This window comes from Fusarium subglutinans, assembly GCF_013396075.1.
Source record: "Fusarium subglutinans strain NRRL 66333 chromosome Unknown NRRL66333_c0000030, whole genome shotgun sequence".
Classification (NCBI taxonomy): Eukaryota; Fungi; Ascomycota; class Sordariomycetes; order Hypocreales; family Nectriaceae; genus Fusarium; species Fusarium subglutinans.
In genome coordinates, this window is record NW_023502093.1 from 68,767 (window position 1) to 92,741 (window position 23,975).

The 23,975-nt window shown below is 50.3% G+C and overlaps 6 protein-coding genes across 6 annotated transcripts; 4 read left to right on the forward strand and 2 right to left on the reverse strand.

The window, feature by feature from the left end:
* Positions 1-546: 546 nt before the first annotated feature.
* FSUBG_3519 (f-box wd-repeat pof10) lies at positions 547-3,978 on the forward strand (the record flags this gene model as incomplete). Its single annotated transcript, XM_036681408.1, has 2 exons — positions 547-937; positions 998-3,978. 2 exons carry the CDS (start codon positions 547-549, stop codon positions 3,976-3,978), a joined length of 3,372 nt encoding a protein of 1,123 aa, XP_036540883.1.
* A 7,660-nt stretch (positions 3,979-11,638) lies between these two features.
* Positions 11,639-12,840, forward strand: FSUBG_3520 (uncharacterized protein; the record flags this gene model as incomplete). The annotated part of the gene is made up of 3 exons (XM_036681410.1): positions 11,639-11,832; positions 11,941-12,537; positions 12,588-12,840. 3 exons carry the CDS (start codon positions 11,639-11,641, stop codon positions 12,838-12,840), a joined length of 1,044 nt encoding a protein of 347 aa, XP_036540884.1.
* Positions 12,841-14,230: 1,390 nt separating this feature from the next.
* FSUBG_3521 (uncharacterized protein) lies at positions 14,231-16,137 on the reverse strand (the record flags this gene model as incomplete). Its single annotated transcript, XM_036681411.1, has 2 exons — positions 14,231-15,819; positions 15,870-16,137. 2 exons carry the CDS (start codon positions 16,135-16,137, stop codon positions 14,231-14,233), a joined length of 1,857 nt encoding a protein of 618 aa, XP_036540885.1.
* Positions 16,138-17,210: 1,073 nt separating this feature from the next.
* Positions 17,211-18,206, forward strand: FSUBG_3522 (DNA repair Nse1; the record flags this gene model as incomplete). The annotated part of the gene is made up of 1 exon (XM_036681412.1): positions 17,211-18,206. One exon carries the CDS (start codon positions 17,211-17,213, stop codon positions 18,204-18,206), a length of 996 nt encoding a protein of 331 aa, XP_036540886.1.
* A 661-nt stretch (positions 18,207-18,867) lies between these two features.
* FSUBG_3523 (RING-like domain protein) lies at positions 18,868-20,229 on the forward strand (the record flags this gene model as incomplete). Its single annotated transcript, XM_036681413.1, has 2 exons — positions 18,868-19,909; positions 19,958-20,229. 2 exons carry the CDS (start codon positions 18,868-18,870, stop codon positions 20,227-20,229), a joined length of 1,314 nt encoding a protein of 437 aa, XP_036540887.1.
* Positions 20,230-20,510: 281 nt separating this feature from the next.
* Positions 20,511-22,211, reverse strand: FSUBG_3524 (histone-lysine n-methyltransferase; the record flags this gene model as incomplete). Its single annotated transcript, XM_036681414.1, has 2 exons — positions 20,511-21,723; positions 21,772-22,211. 2 exons carry the CDS (start codon positions 22,209-22,211, stop codon positions 20,511-20,513), a joined length of 1,653 nt encoding a protein of 550 aa, XP_036540888.1.
* Positions 22,212-23,975: the final 1,764 nt, after the last annotated feature.

Below are 23,975 nucleotides of genomic sequence, written 5' to 3' on the forward strand. Positions count from 1 at the left end.
CACACCAGTGAAGAGATTCCAGTGTGTATTGAAAATTCTGACCAATAAGTTAAGCCGCTGGAGACGAACTTGCTGTGGCTCCATCGCGAACACCTTGATGACTCACATTGCCTTACTCCAGCAGCTCATCAAGCAGGCAATGATGGTTTCACTAAGGGAGATAATATAACGAGGGAAAAAATAAAACTTAGAAACATATCACACGTTTCAATAATAGATTCTTATAAGATCCTGTGCTTCATCAAACACGATGTCTCATAGTGGTCGTCCATTGGCTCATCAGTATATCAATAGTGTCTCGTGTCGGCTCATTATCGGCAAAGTTAAAGATCGGAAACTCGACGCGCCGCGAGGCAAAAAAAGGGAAACCTCCTCTTGGAACAATTATCACCTCGACCAACACCTCATCCCCGCGACGAAAAACCTTAACAGCGCACAAACAAGCTCCTCAACTGCTTCAGCACTCTCGCCCCGGCATCCTAGACTGTGCAAATATCTTGTGCACGGTCAGCATCCTTCTTCCCCGAGTTCCAAGCCTTCAGCTATATGCAACAAGAGCCTCTTGAGAATACAGAACATTTGATTCACCGAGACAACCCTTATAAAACCCCTCTCTCCCAGCATGGCCCCCTTCACCATGACCCGCGTGGCCTTCTTCGAGTCTATTCCGGAGACTCAAGTGGCTTTGAACCGGGCTCTGCACCGGCACTCTGCCGTGCCTCCGGTCATGACGTCGATGCCGACCTACTCGATGAGGAGCTACGTCGACTGAGTTTGGGTCATGGCTCGACTGTTCGACCTTCAGCTCCCGGCCAGCGCATCTTTGAGTATGAAAATGCAATGACACCGCCTACTCCAAAGAAGGCATTGGGCTTCAAGGTCATCAAGCGCTCCGAAACCCCCTCTGATGGTGTGCAGCTTGAAGACTTCCCAAACGGTGCGTCATACCATTGAACCTGATATTTTCCTACAGTATCCTAATCTGAGCTCACTTCAGAGATCTTGACACATATCCTTTCGCATCTTCACTCCAACTCGCACGCCGCAATCGCTCTCGTCTCCAAACGCTTTTATGCCCTCATCACCAGTTCCCATGCTTGGCGGATGGCCTTCCTACGATTTTTCCCAGGTCAAGAAGCACTCGAGATCAAGAAAAATGTGGACATGTGGGCTCACAGCTCGCACGACCTGATACAGTCTGAGTCTCGTCATTTCACCCGCCTTACTCCCATGGCGTCATGGAGAAAGGAATACCTTCTGCGCACCCGCTTGATTAGAAGTCTGGCTCGTGGCAAACCAGGCGCATCCTTTGCCGCTGGAGGAATTGGCGCATCTGTTCGTACCGGGAAGAAAACCAGCGCGGTGTTGACGTACAACTCCAAGCTGCCGTGGGCTGTCACGAATATTCACGCTGTCTTCACAAACGGAAAGAAACCACCAAAGGCTATCCACGGAGCTGCCGATCTGGGAGTAGCTTCAGTCAGTGATCCTACTAACGGAAGAATTGAGAAATGGGGATTTGTTGATCCTTTCAGCTCAATGCAACTTGATGAGGTGTTCCCCAACCTTGTTCCCTTTGGTTTGGGGGAGGGTCCCTCAGCAACTCCCAATGTCCTCGATGTAAGCCAGCCATATGGCGTTCTTGCAGGTGAAGGATTTCCGGGCGGTCGTCCCTACTACCGTCCTGTCAACGAGAACCGCGGACGATATCTTGGTGCGGATTCTGGTGTTGTTGACACATACCCTGATATCCCTAAGATACCAGAAATGTCCGAGGCAATCTGCAGTGTATGGTTGGCCAAATCGTCGAATGTGCCAACAAATACGCAGTCCATGGTTGGGATGCTGACTGGCTCTACCCTTGGTGTCGTCACTTCATACGCCCTGGGAACCGACTCTGGACCGCAGCGATACCAACCTGGAGAAGTTACTGCACGTTGGGTGCTTAGTCCTGGCGTTCCAGTTATCTCTCTCAAGGTTGACGACAACTATAGCCAGAAGCGCAAGTCTTCAGCCAGGGTATGGGTAGTTGCGCTCAATGCTCTGGGCGAGGTATTCTATCTGACGGAAACACCCACTGCACAAAACGCAACTAAGAGCGAAGATATTACCAAAAACGCTTGGTTTGCTGGACGCTCAGTTTACTGGCATCTATTGGACTCCACTCGACGCGTTGCTCGACCAGATGATTTGGACAAGAACGCCATCAAAGGCGCATACTCGCCTCGGTCGCCTTCCAATTCTATGAGCCTAAGTAAGAGTCAGTTGGCTGCTGAAGCACGAGAAATTGAGAAATTCTTGCGCCAAAAGCCTGCACACTTCCGAAGGGTCTGTGAAGGATGGGATATGCAGCGCAAGCTGGAGGTCGATTTCGCCAATGACGACGGCCATGGTGCTGGTGAAAACATATTTGTCATCGACTGTGGACTAGCCGAAAACCGCCCTGCACATATCCAACGATACACTCGATTTCTAGTTCCTCAAGATGCACAGTCGTCATCAGTCGTGTTGACTCCCATGCCCCCTGATGTCTCCATCAGCATCCAGCCGTCACTATTCGGGAATACTGCGGCAGAGGTATCACAGGGACCCGATGGGAAGATATCTCAATCCGTCACATCTACTTCAGTGTCATCACTAGATGTCATGTCCCATCTGCATGAGTGGGAGAGTTGCTCCTTCAGGCTGAAGGGTCAAAGTCATGCAGTGGTCACCAGTGCCTCAATGGATCAATCTAGCACGTCAGTCCTGACACTCAGTGAAGATCCTCTTCACTCGGCTGAGGAAGAGATTCCAGGCCGCAGATCTCGATTGCTTGCTGTCGGTACAGACGACGGGGCTGTACTTGTCTGGAACGCTCGTGAGGATGCTAAGGCTACGGGCATCAGTCCGGTGCGACAAATCCAGACTGACTCCCCAGAAGTGTCCTGCGTGGCACTCTCGGCTATGTATGTTGTCCATGGCGGCAGTGATGGACTGGTGCAAGCATGGGACCCCTTAGCATCAACATTGGATCCCGTTCGAACTCTCAACGCAAGGTCAAATGGACGAGTGCCTCGACACATGGTCACAATGAACCCAACTCTTGACGAGTCGACTTACTCAGCAGTTGGCGCGATTTATCTTGACCCTGATCCAACAGTCCTTCGTGGAGTCGTTTCATTTGGTGCTTTTCTGAGATACTGGGCGTACAGCTCTGCCAGTCACGCCTCAGGACGCAAGCGCCGGCTTAGACACTCCGATGTTCATGGTCGTCTGGCCAGTCGTCGCCAAGGCGGTGCAGTCATTGATTTTATCGCTGCTGAAGAGGCTGAAATCAAGAGGGAGAACGAGCAGAAGGTACGAGAGCAGAACCGCCTGCGAAGTCGCTTTGGTGTCGGCGCGCTCGGCGACCTGACTGAAGAAGAGGCACTGCGGTATGCGCAGATGGTCTCCGAGGAAGCCTTCCTTTTCGAGGAACAGCGTCGGACAAGCGACTCCGCTGCTGATGCTAGCCTGGACACTGCCTCGACATTCAGCGAGACCACTACTGTTGATACTGTCACCCCTGAGCCAAGTGTCTCGGATATGATAACTCCCCCGTCCGCCTCCACAGATAAGGTTGAGATAGCACCTGTTGAGGACGACTACGAACAACAGATTCAACAGGCAATCCGCCTTTCTCTGATGGAAGGCGTCAATGATAATCCCCCATCGCCCCAAGCAGCGAGCTCCGGTGATTACGAATTCTCCCTGACATACAAACCCAAGTCTGGCAGAAAGAACAAGACATCTGGAACTGTGTCGCCTGGATTTTTCAAGGCAGGGTCGTCAAACAATATCGAGTCTAGGGACTATGACCTTGAACTTGCTCTGAAGTTGAGCATGGAGGAGCAGGGTCTGTCAGCATTTGGCGCATCCTCAGACGTTCAACGCGATGAGTTCCCAGCTCTGGAAACCGAGGGCGTTGGTAAAGGGAAAGGGGTACAGAGGTGGTAATTTGATGCATCTGCTGCATTGTGATCATCGTTGTTCTCAGCTTCATATTCGATGCCATGGATCAACACGGTACATGTTGGTGCTATTGGCTTATATTTTACATAATTGAACTTTTTATCGGCATCTGTCCTTTCCCACCTGAGCTCAGTTCGTTGCTAAACGAGTCAACATCGTGATGATCATGAAGCTTTCCGGCGAAATGGTTGATATCTGCTCAGAGATCTGCTAATTCGAGGCGATCATCACGAGAAGCATTACCCATTTCCCCATTAACCCATAACGCCAAAAGTACTTATCGCATACGTGTAACATAAATGCGCTCAGGCTGGGGCGTGGTCAAAGGTGTTTGCGTAGTATTCTCTAGTATTGCAATCACTGTATCCCATGAATAAACTCCGGCCCGGATGCATTCATCTCTAACTCATTGGTTTTGCAGGAACTTCTGCTTAGGGTCTATGCCAATTTGTCAGCGTATAATGCTAAGAAGTCGTCATTGCGAGTCAGAGTTGAGTCGTGGACGAGGGGAGAAAAACGATTCAAAGTGGTTTGTGATTAGAATAGCTCATCCATTATTCAGAGTGACTGAGATGTATTTGATGATACTGAATGTATAGATAGTATTGGCTCGTAGGGGAGTGGAAGGTGTAGGGTAATGCTCTGAAGCGCTCAATGCCAACTATGCACCTCTAGGAACTAAGGCTTGGTCTATAAACTGTTTGCTATCTAGTTGCTCCAGTATTACACACAGCAAGGTGGTCTCCTACTCCCAATATTGCTCACGTTCCTTATCATCACAGAGGTCGGTATTGCACTGATGGGTTTATGGTCTAAGTGCGGCAATTGACACTGAGCGTACATATACCTTCCTTGACCGGAACTCACCTGAACTAAAGTTCGGGTTGGAATTCTTACTAACAAAGAGCCGTGAAGGTATGCCCCTGATATTAGTAGTTGCTCCGCGGCCGCAGTGTTAGTGGGAGCACCTAGAGGTCCCGGTCCATCCGGCAGATGAGAACTGACCAGCTTGCGATTTTGCGGCCAAGGTCCTGTATGTAAGTTGCTCTGGCTATTCTCTCCCAAGTAACATCCCCGATCACAGGCATGTTGCTCGCATGCTCCCGAATGAGTAGAACATGTCTCGGATGCTCTGACTCGCAGGAGCTATCACATGCTTGGAAGGAACCCAAAACGACGTTGCGAGGCAAGACGAAATATGCAATATCATATCATTACGCGTGGCATAGGCAAAGAGCTCCAAAATTTGGCAGAGTGTAACGTTGCAACTTGAGCCAAACTCCTCCTCGGACCACCTTCCCGCTGCATGGAACTTATAAGGGACCTGCATAACAAAGGCATCTCCAAAGGCCCAGTTTTTGCGGTTCAAAGATCCTGAGACTTGCGTGAACCGGGTCTCTATTGCCCGAGATATACTGGAGACTTGATGTCCCTGAGTTGCCAGCTCATCAGCCCCAGAGACGTGAGGAAGCCACTATGTAACTCAGAACGAGACAACGGGGCGTCCGGCAGCGTTCCGAGCAACAGCGTCCAGGGCACGGTCCCTGATCACAGAGCCAATCTTGCACTCTAATAGAACTACTATCAGGAGGCATGAGAATAGCTAATCGCGGCTGGAGATGCGGTGTTCCGGCCGCGCTCTCCAGTCGCCGGATATTGGTGGCGGGGAGCGGATCCGCGGGACGGGATGGGCCGCAGCGCCACTGATGAAGTTGTAAAGGATCCAATTTTGAACGGACATTTGCTTCATTCAGCGATGTTTTCGTAGATAATTTGCATGATCTCGACAGAATAATCGTTCTGTTGCTGCAACCGTTGACAACGGTACTTTGCTCGCCACGCAGTTGACTTAGACATCCCTGCTCAAGGACCTGGTCGTTATGACGAAGTTTTCTGCACTGCTGGCTCCGGGCTATTGGGTCATCAGGCCGTGACACCAAGAACTCAAACTCGGGGATACTTAGCGTTGCAGCATGCAGCTACAATCCAATACAGTGTTCTGCAGGCTTCAGACCAATGGGCAAAGTTGGCTTCTGGACCAGCGCCCACTGGTGCTGCAGCGCTCTGCGGATAACCGGCCACCGTATTTCGGCCGTTGTTATCATGGAGTGATGTAGCAACGATCAAATACAAGAGGTCTTAGAAATGCTCAGGAAGGTAATCACCCCAGGCAGATCCGTCTTCGGGTGTCAATATGCCCGACGAGCGTCTTGCCTTTCCAGGGACTGTCTCCGACCAAAATCAGGTCCTCGCATGCTACCAAGAAAGGCGTATCAGGAGAACGGAGCAATGGTGAGCTTTTGGTCAATGCTGCCATGGATAACCAAGGGTCTCTATCGCAACAAATGCATGCTTTTTACGGAGCACTGACTCTCATTTCTGTTCCTGTTAGCTGACGGTACGCGAAACTATTTTCCTGCACCCTTGTAGGGGTCAAAGTTAATCCTTCGATAGGTATGTGTGGTCTTGAAGCTGATTGCCTATCGCCCTCAATGACCCTGCCAGACTATCCGAAAACATTTCAATAGCCGATCCAGCCTCCAGGGTTCACGGCCGAGAAGGATATCATTTTCCGTACTCCGCTCTAGCTGGTTGGCATTAGGCACCGTAATGTATCAGTGTATCTCGATCATTTTTTCCTCTCTTGACTTTTGAGAACGCCGCCGCCACCGAACATTGGCAGGGTAGCAGGGGAATATGTCTGATATTTGTGCTGCACTATACAGAGGCCAAGTTGAGGGGGGGTGTCACGACTCGTAAACAATGCAGACACAACCAATGCGAGGATTTTGCTCGAATACAAATGGTGAAAAGGCGTTCGCTGCAGTGGCCAGCAGAGGAGTTGTCCCCCTCCTTGTCGCCTTTCCGGCCTTACCTGATCCAGACTGTGTGCACGACACACAGATGCGTCTGTACTGTACGTATGAAATGAGACACGGAAGCGGTCAAGGCCTGCAACATACCATTGACGTGGTCATAATCATATGGACCAAGCCGCTGGGAATTTGCTCAAGGGTTCCGCCGACTTGTCTCAGGAACTGGAACCGGTCAGCTGGATATCATCATTTATTGGGAATGACTCAAGCCCCTCGCCCCTTTACCAGGAAATGCAGATCAACGGCTGTCACTCGTCAGCATACACATCCCGTTCCGTCGATCGCGTTTGTTCGTATCAAGATCGAATTCTGATCCGTTGCTCGGACCTCCTTGTCACGCAGCAGCTCCCGTCTTCAAGATAAACCCCCGTCGTGCATTATGACAGCTAGTTACCGTTGGGACGGTTCGCGGAACATCATGAATATCTTGGATTAAGTTAGCACCAACCTTTCCATCTCCTGTCAGATCCTTCCACCCTCCCGACTCCCTCGAGAAAAGTACCCAATAGTTTCACTTCTCAAGTGTCTCAAAACTAACAATATTTCCCCGTCCAAGCTCCCCATTAGCCAAGAGAGCAGTGGCGGGCGGGTCGATCCACCAGGTTGGCACAGTCGTGGGCGGGAGCCAGTGGGTATCTTCAAGCTGCAGGACGGACGAGACTGAAAATCAGCTCATGGCGCTGGATGCAAGTAAGTCATGCTATCAGCAAGAGACCGCCATGAAAAGTGCTCGAGTTGTGATTCGTAGTACAGGAACCAAAGGAAATGTTGAGCGACCCATGAGCCCAACGGAGCAAAGTGAACTGATCCGCTTCCTCAACCAGACAGTCTTTGACGGTTTGCGTTTATTTGTTTCAAACACGGCATTGAGCCGTGGAAATCGGTGGGCCACTCTTATTAGTTGCTGGAATGTTGCATCGAGCTATAGCGGCTCCGAGGGAGAAACCGTCGTCTCCGTTTCCCACTTTGACGGTCCTGTGAATGGGGCCTATCCATGGAAGGCATAAAATCTGATGCAAAATGGCATTTGACAAATGCGCTATCCTTTCCGAGCGAGTCAGAAACTCAGAATTGACACGATTTCATACTGATATGATACATCATAATTGCTTGTTCGGAATTTCCCTTCTTTTCCTGCGCTTCAAGTCTCGTTGTGGCAAGATCAGATAGGCCTGAGATTCCAGTCTTGGGGTCATATCTTTCTTGCACGCCAAACTTCATGATCACAAATCGCCAATAGATAGATAGTTCATACAACTGAGATTCAGGAAGTGCAGTAACGACGTCAGCCGAAAATGTGCCTGGAGTCCAGCAAGGGGAGGCGGTATGGAAACATCACTACAGGCAGTCAGAAGTTAGAGCCCAACCATATGGGAACCCTTGCATCTGAGATGGCCACCTGTATGTCGATACTGATGGTGCCAACGCCTAAAATCCGTGCCGGAATCGAGGCATACCGAGATCCATGTCCAATGAAGATAGTAGAATTAAGGAAACCCTTGTAATTGCAGGACAGTGCAAACTCTCCTGTGAAGGACGATGTGAGTATAGAAGTCGAAGCGCCATAGGCATCATAAACCCGCGGGATGATTATTTCCTCTTCGCATGAAGAGCTCTCGGCCTTTCGTTTTCTTCAATGAAGACGATATGTCCCAGCAAGATTTTAACTCACTGGCAGCACATTTACATACGGAGTAGGGTTTCCATGAATGGAGATTTGAGCTTCTCGGAGAGTCCAAGGATGGACCGAATGAAACGTAGAAAAATCCAGGGGCCGCTGCGGGAGAGAGGAAGAGTTGGTCCGTCCGTATCAACCACGGCGCATTTCCCACGAACCCCGGGTTGCCCATGCCAACTTTGGTCTTTGAGCGAGAAAAAAATTGAGGCGCAGTCTGGACTTTTTTTGCCGGTAGACTGTACTGCAAAGTATGTACGGATACAGAGTAGAGAAATATGAACTGGTTGGTAGTGGATACTCAGGGTCTCGGCCTAAGCGACGCTGATGAATGATGCCAGCCTGTGCGATGAAGCAATTGATTGATTGATTTCCAGTTGTCAATGACTGACCTCTTTAAGAGAGCCGAGGTAGGTCCCAAAACGATGGAGCGCTGACAAACAGAAGCTGGCTCGTCTGTCAACGAACGAACCGTTACGACACAACGAGCGGATGGAAAGTGACACATCACAAAGCCGCCGCTAAGGCTCGTGGTGATAAGCTTGAAACCCCCCGTAAACTGATGAAGTGAGGTTCCTGAGAAGGGAAACGGGGTTGTCGATGCAGGGATGAGAGTGTTTTGATTGGGATCTCTTCTTTTCGAGCCAGGGCGGGGTGTGTTGAATTGATGGATGATCTGACCACTGCCCTGGGGTTACCCTGAGCCCTGGAGTTTTTGGTGGAATTTGGTCCCGCTAGTGTTCCACTACCAAATTCAAGGAACGGTAAATTGTCGGAGATGGACTTTTGGACAATGCAACCAAGGTTCCTGCTATTCGGGACTGCTCCGGACATGGGGTTCTGGCCAATCATGCGAGTTTGTGGCTCCATGACTCTCTAGTGCATACCTAGTCTTGGGTTCATGAATCTTGTATGTAATAGTAGCAGTCGTGTTTCTGTTACCATTGGAAGGGCGGCAATGCCTTCAACCTCCGATATTCACCACTGAAATGTGAGACTGCTGTCTCTGGAACCATAAACCCCCTCTTGTTGGGTATCAAGGCATTCTACAACCAGGTTCGCGGATGCCTCTTGGATAAACGGTTTTCATGTGTGTGCGCCCTTACACAGGAATGCTGTGACACGCATCATCTGCATGAGGCTTAAACTCAAGGCCCAGGTCATGGCTTACGTTTCACAAACAGCTGCATCATGGACCAAGTGCCGTGTTGACAATACCATCAGATGGCCTTTCCTGGCTCACGGCTGGATTGTAGCGCAGCCGCCACCAAACTCATGAGGTCAAGATGTGAGGAACGGGCGCGTGGAAATAACGTGGGCGAAAGCAGCTATCCCATCTGCCCCAAACTACATCCCTCACCAGAAATCCTGTCTGCGACTTCAAATGTTGCAGCAATTGCCTGATGATGATAATCCATTCCAGCTTTGCTGATTTGCGGATGGGGCATCGTATCGCCTCGTGCAACGCAACGCAATCAACAACGGTTTACTGGCAGGTTGACAACCGGGCCAACAAATTCAGGTTCTCAATGTGGCAGCTGGTGACCGCTGAGATGCTACCACAGTTCACAGTGCCGCAGTCTCGCCACCACCTGGCCGCTCCAGCTGGCCGCATCAGAGGCCATGGCATATGTATGCCAGAAGCTGGCTGTGAACCACTGGGCCACAATTTCAGTGAACCGAGCAGCTGGAATAGGGAAATACCACGGAGGTTGGACCTCGTTTGGAGGAGCAATACTGTGCTTACTGTGCTGGATCATGTACCCGCAGGGTTGTGATTCAGGTTAGATTCCCTGTGAGTATCCATCGTTCACACCACAAACTTTGCCTTCGACGGCAGAGCATGAGCCTCTCCCAGAAGGTAAAGTAGAGCAAAAGGACCTGACCTGTTGCGCATTGCAGCGCATAGCATGACACCTTTCCCTTCCCGTCCCCAGACTTCAAGCTACTGCGGTGTATGTATTGTAGTGATGCGTGGCCAGTGGCATGTCCTGTCGTGTCTTGGGTTTATCTCCTGAAGAGGTCAAGTCTCAAAGGTGCGTCCTTGAACTAAGGCCTAGGCTCCCGGTTGCCAGCGGCCGACTGCTCACGTCCCTCCCCATCCGCCGTGTCGGGACTGGCTGGCTGGCTGACCGTCTGTCGGTGTCTTTTGTACGTTGAACAGAACGGATTCAGCATGAACAAACACTGCACACACTACACTTGTCTACATACGTACATACAAACATGTCACTACTCACAACTTTCCCCCTTCCATGGTATCGTTGTCGTCCCCCACAAGCCCTTCTTCCCGTGCTGGGGTTCCTGGTTCCATGTTCCATGGATGCAACGGACTCGTACGAATTCCTAATTGGGTTGGGTCCCCTTCATTCACCCTTGTTGCACTGGGCAGGCCTTCCATTCGCTGTCTCTGCCCTCTGCAGCATTAGCATTGGTTTTGTAGCGCCGGGCCGCTAGACTGGGTCCACTAATACCACCAGGCTGGCTCGATGTGCACTGTAGAGTTAAGTGTAGCGCCATCCACGAGGTCCCGTCCAAGTTAGCAACCGCCAGACTAAGTATAGTTCGCCTGCCCTCGCCCATCATCCTTCGACCAACTTTCAACTCTACTCTACTCGGTCCTCTCTCTCCCTCCTCCCTCCTCTCCTTCTCACAGAGTCAACAGCTTTGATCCAACCATTCCCGTATCGCACCGCCTTGGTCATCGTCGCAGATCCACTCCGCCATGAGAGGCTGATAAACTCTTGACCCTCACTCAGCTCGACATACGAATTGGTCTGTCCTGATTAATTAGCTCGACGTCTCTTTAACGGGGACTGTCGCTATCTACCCGAGGATACATTATCGTCCCTTGAGCACCACTACTTTCGGTCCCGCCGATTGCACAAACACCATCGTCTTTACTGGACTACCTCACGACTCATAGCAAACCCTGTTATCCAGTTCCTACTCATCATATTCGCCTCACAATATAGACAATTGATAGAGGGGACGATAAATTATCTCATATCAAATCTCACTCAAAACTACTTTAGTTACCTTCAGCAACAACCATTGAAGAATTCTCAAACTCTGTTGTCACAAACTATCCAACATGAGTTCTTCTTCCCAGGCCGGGCCCTCGTCCCGTAGAGAGGAGAAGAAAGAGAAGGGATTCAGCAAGCTTCTTACTCGCACCAAAACTTTCCTCAAGCGAGAAGGCTCCTCATCTGCTTCTAAGCGTCAGTCGACTCTCTCGACCACCAAGCCTGCCGCTCCAGCCAAGACTGAGGAGACTCCTCAGACGAGGTACGATTTTCCCTGGTGAACTTTCCTCGGATGGAAACGTCTCGATGGACCGTTGCTATTCCTTGACTGGACCAGCTTATGTGCATTCGGTAACTAACGACCCTACAGTCAACCTCCTGCTCCCGAGAACAAGAAATTGGAAGCCAAGGCTAAATATGAAGGCTTGGAGGGCGTCTCCAAACTCACTAGGAGCCAATTGATCGAAGAGCGTGCTAAGAAGCTTGGTGAGCGCTATGGACTCGATATCAACGTTTCCGAACTTCAGACCAGATCACCCGACGACACCGTTCTCCGCATTGACAAGCCGATCCGTATGCGCGTACGACGAACCTGCCACAAGTGCAACTCCACCTTTTCTTCTGCCAAGGAGTGTCCCAACTGTCAGCATGCCCGCTGCACCAAGTGCACCCGTTACCCTCCCAAACGAAGCGAAGCCGAGATTATCGCCAGCCGTGAGCGGCGTGCCGCTATCATCAAAGCCAACAAGGAGAACGCCCCCATTATCCCCGATTACTCTTACGCCTTTGACGAGAAGAAGATCGTCCTTACTCGACCTAGCAAGACAGGTGGCCAGGACTTGGTCCACAAGAAGCCTCGTCAACGCGTGCGAAGGACCTGTCATGAATGTTCGACTCTGTTTATCTCTGGCAATAAAACCTGTGAGAAGTGTGGCCACGTTCGCTGCACTGACTGTCCTCGAGATCCGTACGTTCACACTACAGTATCTATCAATATCTTGGCTAACCAGATAACAGCCCCAAGAAGGAGAAGTATCCATATGGTTATCCCGGAGATGAATTCGGTCCAAGTAGTGTGCCACACTATGAGTGTAAAGAGTGCAAGACGATATTCCCAACCGGTGCTGAGAATGGAACCAAATGCACAAAATGTGGTTCTGAGAAAACAGAGGACTCGCCCCGTGTCAAACCCCGCAAAGTCGAACCTGAACCAGACCCGGAGATACTGAAGAGGCTACAGGAGCGACTTGAGAACCTAAAAGTGGCATAACTTGCATACACCATGAGACTCTCGAGCTCGGGAGTCGGGGACGAAGAGAGGATGCTATTTCATTTATCGTTTTACACAACCACACACGACGACGACATTCGAGCTGCGAGAGCGAGGGACGACGGGCGGAGAGTATATCAAACATCTCATATCATGAGTCGAAAATTCGATGACTATCGACCCTCACCCGCAGTTCATTTTCCTTCTACTTGGTCACACGTTGCACGGTTCATCCGCCCTGGATCATTGGTTCACAAGAGTATTCGACACGAAGCCTATTTGTTTTTCACGACATAGAGACGGCAATTCATATCAGCCGGCGCATACAACATCACGTTCCCGATCATTCCATTCAAGCGTACCTCCATGATTTTGCAATACCAGCCATCAGTCATTTACAGGCATTTATGAACAGAGGAGTTATGATTCAGGAGAGCCAGATGATGTAGAGGAGACAGGTGGGGATATACGGGTTGATTTACCGAGAGGTGTTGAAAGGGGGGCGGTTTGTGTCTTGACAGACAAAATATGCATGGACTTTGCGGGCCGTGACGTATGGAGGATGGATACCACAACGAGTGTGCCACACATTGTCAATGTATTTGGCGAATGCGAAGAAGCGGTGTTTTTTTTTTCCCATTCTTTCAGTAAACACAATTCTTGTTGGCGAGCGATGCCTACGCTCTGCATCAATGAGAAAGACGTCAATCCTTCATACCTAACACCAATACCGTTTGACGAACACAAGTGATAGCAGTTCCATGTATCCCACCCCCTCTCATTCGCTCTGACCAGGATGTGGCATCGCATCCATGCTATTATCCTCACATAGTACATCCAAGAACCCCAGCAATGCAGGAAACACGTGAGTCTTGCCTCAACATCACCATCATACATACGTGATATCCCTGCCCCCGCAGTGTCCATGATTCATCCAACCCATCTTACTCTCTGTCGGTGTTTTAGCTTGCAGTATACCTCAGTTGTGCTTGTGTTGGGCAAGATGCAAGAGTTGTGCCATGATCTGGTGCTTTCCGTGTAGCGGTGTGTCACACAGGTGCTGCATAGGTGGTGGTGCTGATACCGTGAGGAGAATCAGGTGTGTTCGGCTCATCGGGAGGACAAGAAAGTGAATATGAGGCGTATGGGCGTTATGGGAGAGCTAGAGACAGGGGATGACGGTTTTTTTCCTTCCCGGGGCTGTCTTGGGCAGTTGTTTTAGAATATGTCTGAGATGTTACTGGAAGGGCTATGGTGGTTCCGGCACCCTTGCATGCCTCTATTAAATGATCGAAATACTATCTAACAACTTCACGATCACTCTGTGTGGCCTGTTCCCTCGGCACATGTGATCCCATACCGTATATGGGCAGAGGGTCTCTAACACCCCTCACTCCAGAGGTTGGTCTCCTTCCTTGATGAACGGCTCAAGACTGATCCTAGCTGTATGGGTCACCGAAGCACCAAGGGTGTCAAGCCGGTTGATCTTTCGACCAAGATACCTACCCACACCATCCATTCGGTTGTTGAGATGGGCATGCTGTTCATCCACTCTACGTTGAATGATAGAGTTTTGGAATTCGTTCGGGTTGAGTATGGGCATGAGACGGTGCGTTGGGTAAAATCGACCTCTAATCGACTGTTCCTTGAACACGACGTTCTCTTTGATCAGTGCGTAGCGCCAGCGCTGTGCCCCAACCGAATGGCGCCACTGGCTCTCACTTCGTAACGCAACGGGAAGGTGTTCATCCCGGACAATGTTTGGCTGGTCTTCAGATACGAGCTGGTAGATATGGCCGACGAAAAAGACAGCGCCAGGGAAGTCCGAGGTGGTGAAGATGCGCCGGAGACCCAGGACGCACGTCTCGGCCAGGACGTTCAACTCGGCCGGGATTGATCTGAGCCGCATTGCGTCGCCAATCTCGATGCGCTCAGCCCCAAAAAAGCAACCCCAGTACGCAACTCTCTTGAAGTTCGGCTCTTCGGACATTTTGGACCACAGGGAGTACGAGTAGTCAATCTTCACAGCTGCTATCTTAGAAGCGTCGAGTGCAATCATCTCTCGACGGTTCCCGTCTGCGGTACTTTGGAAGAGAGCCTCCCATGAAACACCATCGTATTCTTTGTCCTTCAATTCGGGGAGGTTAACAGGTGGTACGGTGAAGGCATAAAAGGGTCGCATTTCTCCCTCTGTTTTGTTCACATTGTTTTGTTGGACGATGCCATGACCGATGGGCATAACCTCATGATGGCTGGCAGTTGACGAAGCAATGACTCCAAGGCGCCATGCATTACCGTTCAGATACCAGACCAGCTCCCCTGACCTGAACAGCACAGGCGATTTTAGTGACCACTGAACCGATGGGGGCTGTGCTTGAGTAAGATGTGGAACCTTCTGTTTAATCTGCTGCTGTGCTTGAGGCTGGGGTTGTTGAATGTGAGGTGGCTGCTGCTGAAGTGGTGGCTGATTTTGGGGTTGAGACTGAGGCTGGGGTTGGAGCGCCTGCTCCTGTGGTCGAACCGGGGGCCGGTGCTGAATATGCTGTTGTATGGGGGTTGAAGTTGCAGGGACCGGCGTCGGTGCCGGTGAGTTCTGTGCTGTAGTAGCTGGCGTAGACTGTGTTGACTGTGATCGTGGTGTGACTTGGTTCGGCTTCTGAGGTGCCTGTCCAGGCATTGGAGGAAGTGGAACAGGCGTGACCTTGGGCGGGACCTTATCGGCTTTGATGGGTTCATGTGTGATGATCAACGCGTCGTCAACACCGACACCCCCTTTGATCGAGTTGAACCCGTTGCAGTGCGCACAGCAACAATCTCGGTAGTCCATCGATGTTGAGAGCAACCATATGAGGTGCACAGCAAATTCCTGCGGGCTCTTAAAAAGCTTCACCTTGATAGGATACCCCGAAACCCAGAGATGTTTAGATTTCTCGTATAGCCAATAACCTCGCGGGAAGTTAACCAGCCATGGATTCCCCTCTTCACGTGGTTAGATATCTGAGAGTGATGAGGCAGAGGAGCCAACTTACCATCGGGGTTTGGACATAGCTCTTGCTTCAGCAGGATCCCGAGTTTGACTTTCCACTCTGTAAATCTTGGGTCGTCTTCGGCTAATCGAATCATCTGAGGTTTACTCCTTGGTGTTTTCTCAGCCGCAGACGCATCCTTTGTCTTCTTGGTGGCAGTCGTGGCGGATGGTGCTGTGACTGGCCAGTATCCGGGACCGGTGTCTGAGCCATCGCTTCTTGCCACCCGTACAACATCGAATTCTTTCAGTTCCGACGGGTTCATTGCCATGCTTGGATCAAGAGCCTATTTGCGTCTGGCACTTGCTCGATGTCCTCCAGGTTCAGGGCCCTCCTAAAGGAAACTATGATGGCGCACGTAGACGCGTTGTTTCTGCCCTTTAGCGAGTGAGGGACGTTATAGGTCTGATGATTCTTCAGGTATTTGTTGAGTTCGCGTGTTTGTTGTCGAGATGTAGATCATTGATGATCGTACGCTCTGATGAATTGCTCAACACGAGGAGTAGCTGTTGGAATAACAATGGCCTGGACACGCAATCTTTCATCCGCTTAGCTGAGTGTTACTGATAATTTGTATGTTCTGGAAACATACGTCCCGGTCTTCGCGCTCTGCACCTTGATCACGAAAAAGGGTTACTGTAACTCATATGAAGCTCAAGGCTCTTGAGAGTTCTTTCAATTGGGTAAACGAGCTGAGTCAGCAGAATGATTGTGTTACCCTACACTGGCTGAATGAACAAAGGAATATTGTGTAACAATGAACGCAGTGAGACATAGTTTGATGTGGAATATCATGCCATTTCTGCCTATCAGAAACAGGTTTACTGTTCTCCTGTGCGTTCTGGCCGTTTTTTAACGCGCCAATCGACGAATATTCCAAGATGCACATCAGTCCTCAATGTCAGTTCTAAGCTGGTTATCACTATGATTTCATAGAACATACTCGAGTATACATTAAGAAGTTACATAATTCTCAAGCTAAATGAAACAAATAAGATAACTGAACGGCACCTACAATGGGTTATGAAAAGCGAGTTGGTGGATGTGTTGTAGCTGTTGCTGTTGTTAGTGACCCTAGTGCCTAAGAAGGGCCCTCCAATTTTGGCCTAGTGGTTCACTTTGATAAGATACTTGAATGAGCCACCACAGCCACAGATGCATGGCCCGTGCACTCAATTAAGCCTCGAGATCTCCAGACGCGTCAAACGCGTCTTCTCTTCCCCTCAAAGAAAATCATTTTTGGGGCTTTCGTTCTAAGTATTCACACCTCATCGATTCTGAGAACAAATTACAAATATTCAGTGCTTGGCTTCGAGCGAGAATATCGTCAGGCCAAAGTTAAGCATGAGTAACCATGAATTCAACCATGGGGATAGAGCCTTTCTCCAGGCCATCTTAGCTCGAGGAACGATTACTTTCGAAGCAGCCCGTCCTATCCTTGCTGCGATATTCAATGCCAACCGCAGGCATAGCGGAGATGAGGAGGGAGACGAAGTACGAACAGATCAAATCACCGAAGAACACTTTCAAGAGGCCATGGACAAAGCTTCAGAAGCGGCATCGCTTTTTGACTACGAAGTCCGAAGTACTTTTCACCAAATTACAAAGAGACGAATATGGGCTTTGGTCAATACCACGTCCGATCCGCAGACGCAACTCGCTACCATATACAGTCACGAAGAAATCTCGTTCATTAAACGTGTTCTAGACGCTATGTTTGAAAAGTTCAACACCCCCCGCATGGAAGTCATGGCTATCACCGAGATGCAGGCCATCAAACTGGCACGGCCGAACCGAAGAGAAAGTCAGATCGATGTAGAAACCCAGACACAAACCACTGCAGACAAAGGACTCAAGCATAGTGAAGTGGAAGCTGTACTTGCAAATTTGGTTGAGGGAGGGTGGTTTGAGAAAAGTAACGAGGGGTTCTATACCTTGTCACCCCGAGCGTTGCTGGAATTGCGACCCTGGCTAGTCGAAAGCTACAACGATCCGGAACTTGAGCCAGGCGACTGGCAGCGCATCAAGTTTTGTGAAGCATGCAAGGATCCAGTCACGATTGGTCTGAGATGCGCAGAGGTAGATTGCAACTTCCGACTGCATGAGGTATGTGAAGAGGCTTTCTGGCGAACTAGGCGAGACAGAAACTGCCCACGATGCTCTACCGAGTGGTCAAGTCATAAGTTCACAGGCGAGAGAGCGGTCACTTCAACGGATGCTTTTCAACGGGGACAGCGGAAGAATGGGAGCGGCTGGCAACGTAGCACACTTGCTGATGAGGTTATCCGCGACGAAGGAGGGGCAGATGAGGCGGAAGACGACGATGTTGACGACACCTGATCGAGGTGTATGCGCCGTTGTACCTACTTTTATATCTTCATCATTAACCATAGAATTTCAAGATACCCACGGTCAATTAACATGAATTGGCATTGCTAAGTACATACCTACCTGGCTTATGCTGCCCCCGCGCCCCCAAGCGTATACTGGGTACCTAGCTAACCTTAAAACCCTCGTCACTTAGGTTGGGAAGCTTCAAGGCTTCCCCTAGGCTGTAGACCTCACCTCCTCAGTAATGACAGCTGAAGTCGACTTAAGCCCCTGATCTCCACCCACCCATGTTTTGGAAGCCATTTGACCAATAATTTTCGGATTCGTATCTTGGTACGGCAGTTGATTATGGATCACCAAATCACGTAGCCTTGAAACATATTTACGTGGGGGAGCTTAGGCTCTGACCCTGGACTCTGGCTGGGCTGCCGTCATGACATCACATGTGATGTGGCTGTGCGCTCTCGATTCGCGTAGATCGTTCGTCACCCAAGACAAGACAAAGGCGAGTTTCCAAGCGCGCGCCAACACCTACTGGTAAATCGCCATCCCTCGTTTTCCTTTAAGCTGGGCGGCCTCTTGTTCCAGACTAAGATAGTTAAATAGCTGAATTTCCATCGGTCGCATCTCCGACCAAGACCCCCCCTCATACATATAAACAACCTCTAAGATGTTGGAATACTTGACCTACAAAAAAATCAAGAAGAATAGAGCGGAGAAAGCGGAGAAAGCCGCTGCTGCTGAGGAGGCTGCGAAGAAGATCGAAGCTGCATCTTCGGTAGACCCATCCTACGGACACGTACCGGATTTCAGCAACGATGCATCTCGTGCATCAGGTCATCAACACGGGCGGCGAAGCACGCAGCACAGCCTCAGCTCCAATACTCCTCCTCTGAGCCCAGTCCTCGACCACGACGATGAGGCATGGCTGCAAAGTATCCTGGAAGACGATGGTCCAGCTCCGCCTTTGCCGCCACGCATCAATACCCCTCAGATCGACCTCTCGTCTGCATCTGAGAGTGAGATAGAGGCGGTAAAGGCCTTACAAGAGCCCAAGAGTAAAAAGGACAAGAAGAAGGAAAAGAAAGACAAAGACAAAGACAAAGAGAAGCACGAAAAACAGCCAAACCGTCTAACGGCTTTGTTCACGAGACACAAGAAACCACAGGATGGTCTTAAGCCAGAAGATAACGTCGCGCCACCGGAAGCCGAACGTGAGGAGCAGGACCTTGGTAACGTTCTCGACCGCCTGAACCTCCAGGCAAAGAACAACAAGATCGTTTCTCTCTCCAACGAGTCATCCGAGCTCCTGTCCCGTTTCACTCAAGTATTCAAGGATCTCGCCAACGGTGTGCCGACAGCATACGGTGACCTCGCAAGCCTAGTTGAAGACCGCGATGGTGCCATCAATCGCGGTTTCGAAAAACTGCCCTCATCTCTCAAGAAGCTTGTTACCCAGCTTCCAGATAAGCTGACGTCCTCCCTGGCGCCTGAGCTCTTGGCGGCGGCAGCAGAAAGTCAGGGTCTCAAGGCGAATACCGAAAAGGGCATTAAGGATGCCGCTATCGACCTCCTCAAGCCATCGAATTTGACCGATCTAGTCACGAAGCCAGGGGCTGTTGTTGGTATGCTCAAGGCTATCGTCAATGCATTGAAGGTGCGGTGGCCTGCATTTATCGGTACAAATGTTATATGGAGCGTTGCTTTATTCTGTAAGTATTGCTTCCCAAACGGTTTATACATTTGCTAATCCTGAATAGTACTAATGTTTGTACTTTGGTATTGTCACAAGAGAGGCCGCGAGGTGCGACTGGAGCGTGAAAAATCTGTAGCTGAGACACCTATTGATGGTAGCGATCGTATCGAAGAGCTTCCAGATGACCCTCTTCTTCCGGGGCCAGAGGCAGCGGCGGCGAGTCACAATGCCGACAGGGCAATACTCGGGGACCCTGTTTCTCCTCTGTCTGAGCCGTCCCCGATTCCTGCTGTAGTCGAGCCAGTCTCGCCAGAGGAACCGGTTCGTCGTCGCTGAGATGGTGCCTGGACAGGACTTCCGTTTGTAGGCAGGTTGATAGATGGTAGCGAGCAGTATTTACGACATGGTTTATGACGAAATGAGAATGGAGCCTTGGGGCATTGCCATACCAGCTTCTACTATTGATGGACATGGTAGTTATGAATAATAAATTTGATTTCTGCATTTTCATAGTGGGTATCTTTTGTAGGTTGAAAGGAACATCTCTTCCAGAGGCTTTAGTAGTTCAGCTATCCAGCATCATTTGAATAGAAAGGCATAACATATTTTGCGATGCTTTAATCGTCTTGAACCACTTCCTTGATCTCTTCTCGCCCAGGGGCCATGGCGACAGCTTCACTCTTATCGCTCACACCTTGGCGATCTGTTGCCCCACCCCCATCTTTGGACCAAAAGTCCACCTCATCAATGATGTCCCAGACAATATCCTCTGCAATTTGGTCAGAATATCGCTCGCTCACAGGGCGCACCCTGTTCAAGCGAGCGTTGCCTGACCAGACCTTAACGGGTCTATCTTCGGTCTCGGCTGGAGGAGGATACCAAAAGTCGGGGCCGAAATTTACCTCTACAGCGCCTCCATGGAAGACACTTACGGCAGGGTAATATCCGAGCATGCCGTCGTCAAGGCCTTCGCGACCGCCAGCTTGGCCTTGAGGACGTGAAGCTGGTGGAAGGAAGCCAAGGAGATTCTTGAACGGAGTTCCCATTAAAACACCATTCTTGTACACGCGGATGCAAGAATTGGGAAGCGTGCGGAGACTTGGAAGAGTGTGGTTAGGACCAGGTTCTTCTGAAGAGCCACCGCCAGCCCCTGCCGGGTTCATCAGATCTTCCAGTTCTTTGGCGGGGGAGTACTCGTTCTTCTCGAAATAAGTATGAGATTTGAAGCGTATGGGATAGCGATCGCGGACAATGTTATGGCCTTCAGCGGTGGCCGCAGGTTCCTCGTCGGTCTGATCAACAACTGGATTATACTGTCCAGACATGACCTTGCGGTGCAGTTGTTCTGATGGAAGTTGAATCTCGAGGCCGATGATATCCCCCTCCCGAATGCCTTCTCCTGCAGGAAAGAATTCCTTAGGACGGGACATATGTACCTTTTCTCCCGCGACATCACGGAGGCCGTAACTGTAAGCATCGAACCCCACAGGCGCATCAAGCGATGCCTCTCGTCTTGCCCAGCCCACGCGTACATGCTTGCCTCCTTCCGGCTTGGACTCTCCGTCTTTTGGTGGTCGAACTCCTTGTGTGATTTTGCACTCCCAGTACCATCTGCCCTCCCTCACAGCCACGTTTGCCCTGGCCATGCGAAATCCTTTTTCGGTTGTGACGTGACGAGCCGATTTATCAAAATAAACATGCCCTGCTGAGTCCTCGAAGCTCAAGTGGGGACCATATGGCTCTGGTTCTGTGCCTCGGTAGTAGATCATGGACGGGAAGAGAGGATCAGCGATGCAGGGAGTATAACGGTAGCTCTTCTTATTAGAGACACTTTGACAGTTAGCTACAAGGTTTTTATCGGATATAGTCTTAGCTTACTGATCCGATGTTTCAAAGAATTCGACCGTTTGGCCATCAGGGGCCGTGACCTCATGGTGCGCCGTCAAGACAGGACCTCGAGGAGGGTTGAAGTTGGACAGTTTAGGCTGCGCCAAGTTGTATCGTAATGGGCTCGACTCGCTCTGTTTCTTCTGTGGCTTCGACTTTGGTTTTGGATCAGGTGTCGCACGAACACTATCGCTTCCTTTGGCCTCGCGTTTCTTTAGAGTATCTTTCTTTGCTCGCGCAGACTTGGATCTAGAATTCTGAGCAGCATCTTCAGGTGCCAAAGAGTCCGAAGGCCTAACTTCGGGGTTCAGTGGTGAGGGAACGACAGGGCTGTGATGGCCTTCTTCAAGGGGGCGCTTTTGAGGAACCGAGGATAAAGGAAGAGTGGGTGTTGGCTCTCTCTTGGGAGAGCTCCCGAGGTCGGACGCCATGACCAAAGGCAACGACTGAAGTGTTGGCGATATTGCATAAAAGTAGATAAAAGTACAGAATTGATGTCAAGTGACACGATACGATGCTATGTGATGCGACGCGACGTGACAACCAAACTACTAATGCTGATCGTTCATGGAATAAAGCTACCTAGCTTCGGTACTGATCGACAAGTAGGTAACCCTACTCTTTGAGCATGGTTGAGATAAGATAAGATAAAAACGACAAAGTGAGCTCAAGCCTCGGCTGATAAGAATCGAATGGAGAGAACAAAAAAGAGGGCCCGATCTCGGCCTAGCGTGTATTGGATCTGTGTCGGTCAGGGCACCAGGACGGCGATCCCCTGCGCAAAAATCCGACCAGCGGTGCCAAGGAACGAAGAAGAATTTCTCCGTATTAGCTGAACCAATCAGAGACGACTTAATGTAATCCAACACATTTCAGGGGCGAAATGACAAAGTTGACAGAGCCGCGGTGAGGCAGAGGGGCTTACTAGAACGTCCTAAGAGGTACCTAATTTAAGTCCCTTTGGCTTGGTTCCTCCACTGTGACGACAGGTTGGGAAGGGTCTTTTCTGCAGGATTTCTGGCGTGACGAGATCTGGAGAGTTTGAGAGTTCAGGTTTGTGAGGCATAGATCTCTCACGTGAAAAATACGAATCAGTACTCAGCATCAAATGATATCCATGCAGTCGGAAACGGCACCTTTGGTTCAAGAGCTAAGAAAGACACTAGAAACGAGATGAGAGTGTCTAGATCAAGTCGGTTGTTTTAACCCCAACCCACCAGCGGCCGTCGTTCCATGCTGGGAGCCGACTCCCCGTGAAATCGCATCATGTGTTTGTTGAGTCTCGTCTTGCTTCTGGGTTTGTTTTTGCCTTTGCACGTCACTCCCCTCCAACCTAAGGACGAATTAGACTTGACTGCCACTGAGGGGTACAAGAAGGAGAGAACAGAGAGAACAAGAGTCAGCGAGTCTCTGCTGGGCCCCATTTAGGCTCATGCAATGCGACGCCAGCTCCCGAGACCCGACAACCAGTCTCCAATCCACCATAACTAATACCAAACAATCTGAAGGGTAGAAGACAAGGCAGAGCAAGGCAATCAAGAAAGCACAAGCCCAGATCGAATTCCAAGACTAAGCCCCAGCCCCATTGGATTCATTGGATCAGGCCTTGTCTGATCATCAATCGCAATCACCTTACCTACCTTACTCTGACCATCTTTCTCTGCCCTCTCTTTCTGATCTGACCTGCGCCTCAATCTCAAAACAGACGGAATTGGTCGTCAATCTATCTGTTTTGTCGACTGTCATCTCCGAGTTCTCTCTTTCTCTCTCACCTTTGACCTCTACCTTTCCCTTGGAAGACCTTAACCCCCACCTTGTCCTCTTCTTGGTCTCGGATACCCTTCTCCCGGGGTCACCGTCCTTTCCTCCACCGCCATCTGCCATCTGCCATCTGCCGTCTGCCGTCTCATTGCCTCGCTGATTATCGATCTACGGTATCTCACGCGCGCGTGCACACACACACACACGCAAACATACACCCTGGTCTTTGGTCTTGGCTCTGCTTGGTCACCAATTCACCTTCCACCGTCCCAGCCTGGTGGTGCCGCAAGACTTGGTAGTCTTACGCTTTAACCCATTGACGAAGTCCTCCCCTGTTATTCGCCAAGCACCACATTCAATTATACCTTGCCTAGGAACGAGACAAGGCGTGTTCCGTCCCCGTCCTCTTCTGTCAGTGTGTCCTGCCCTTCACT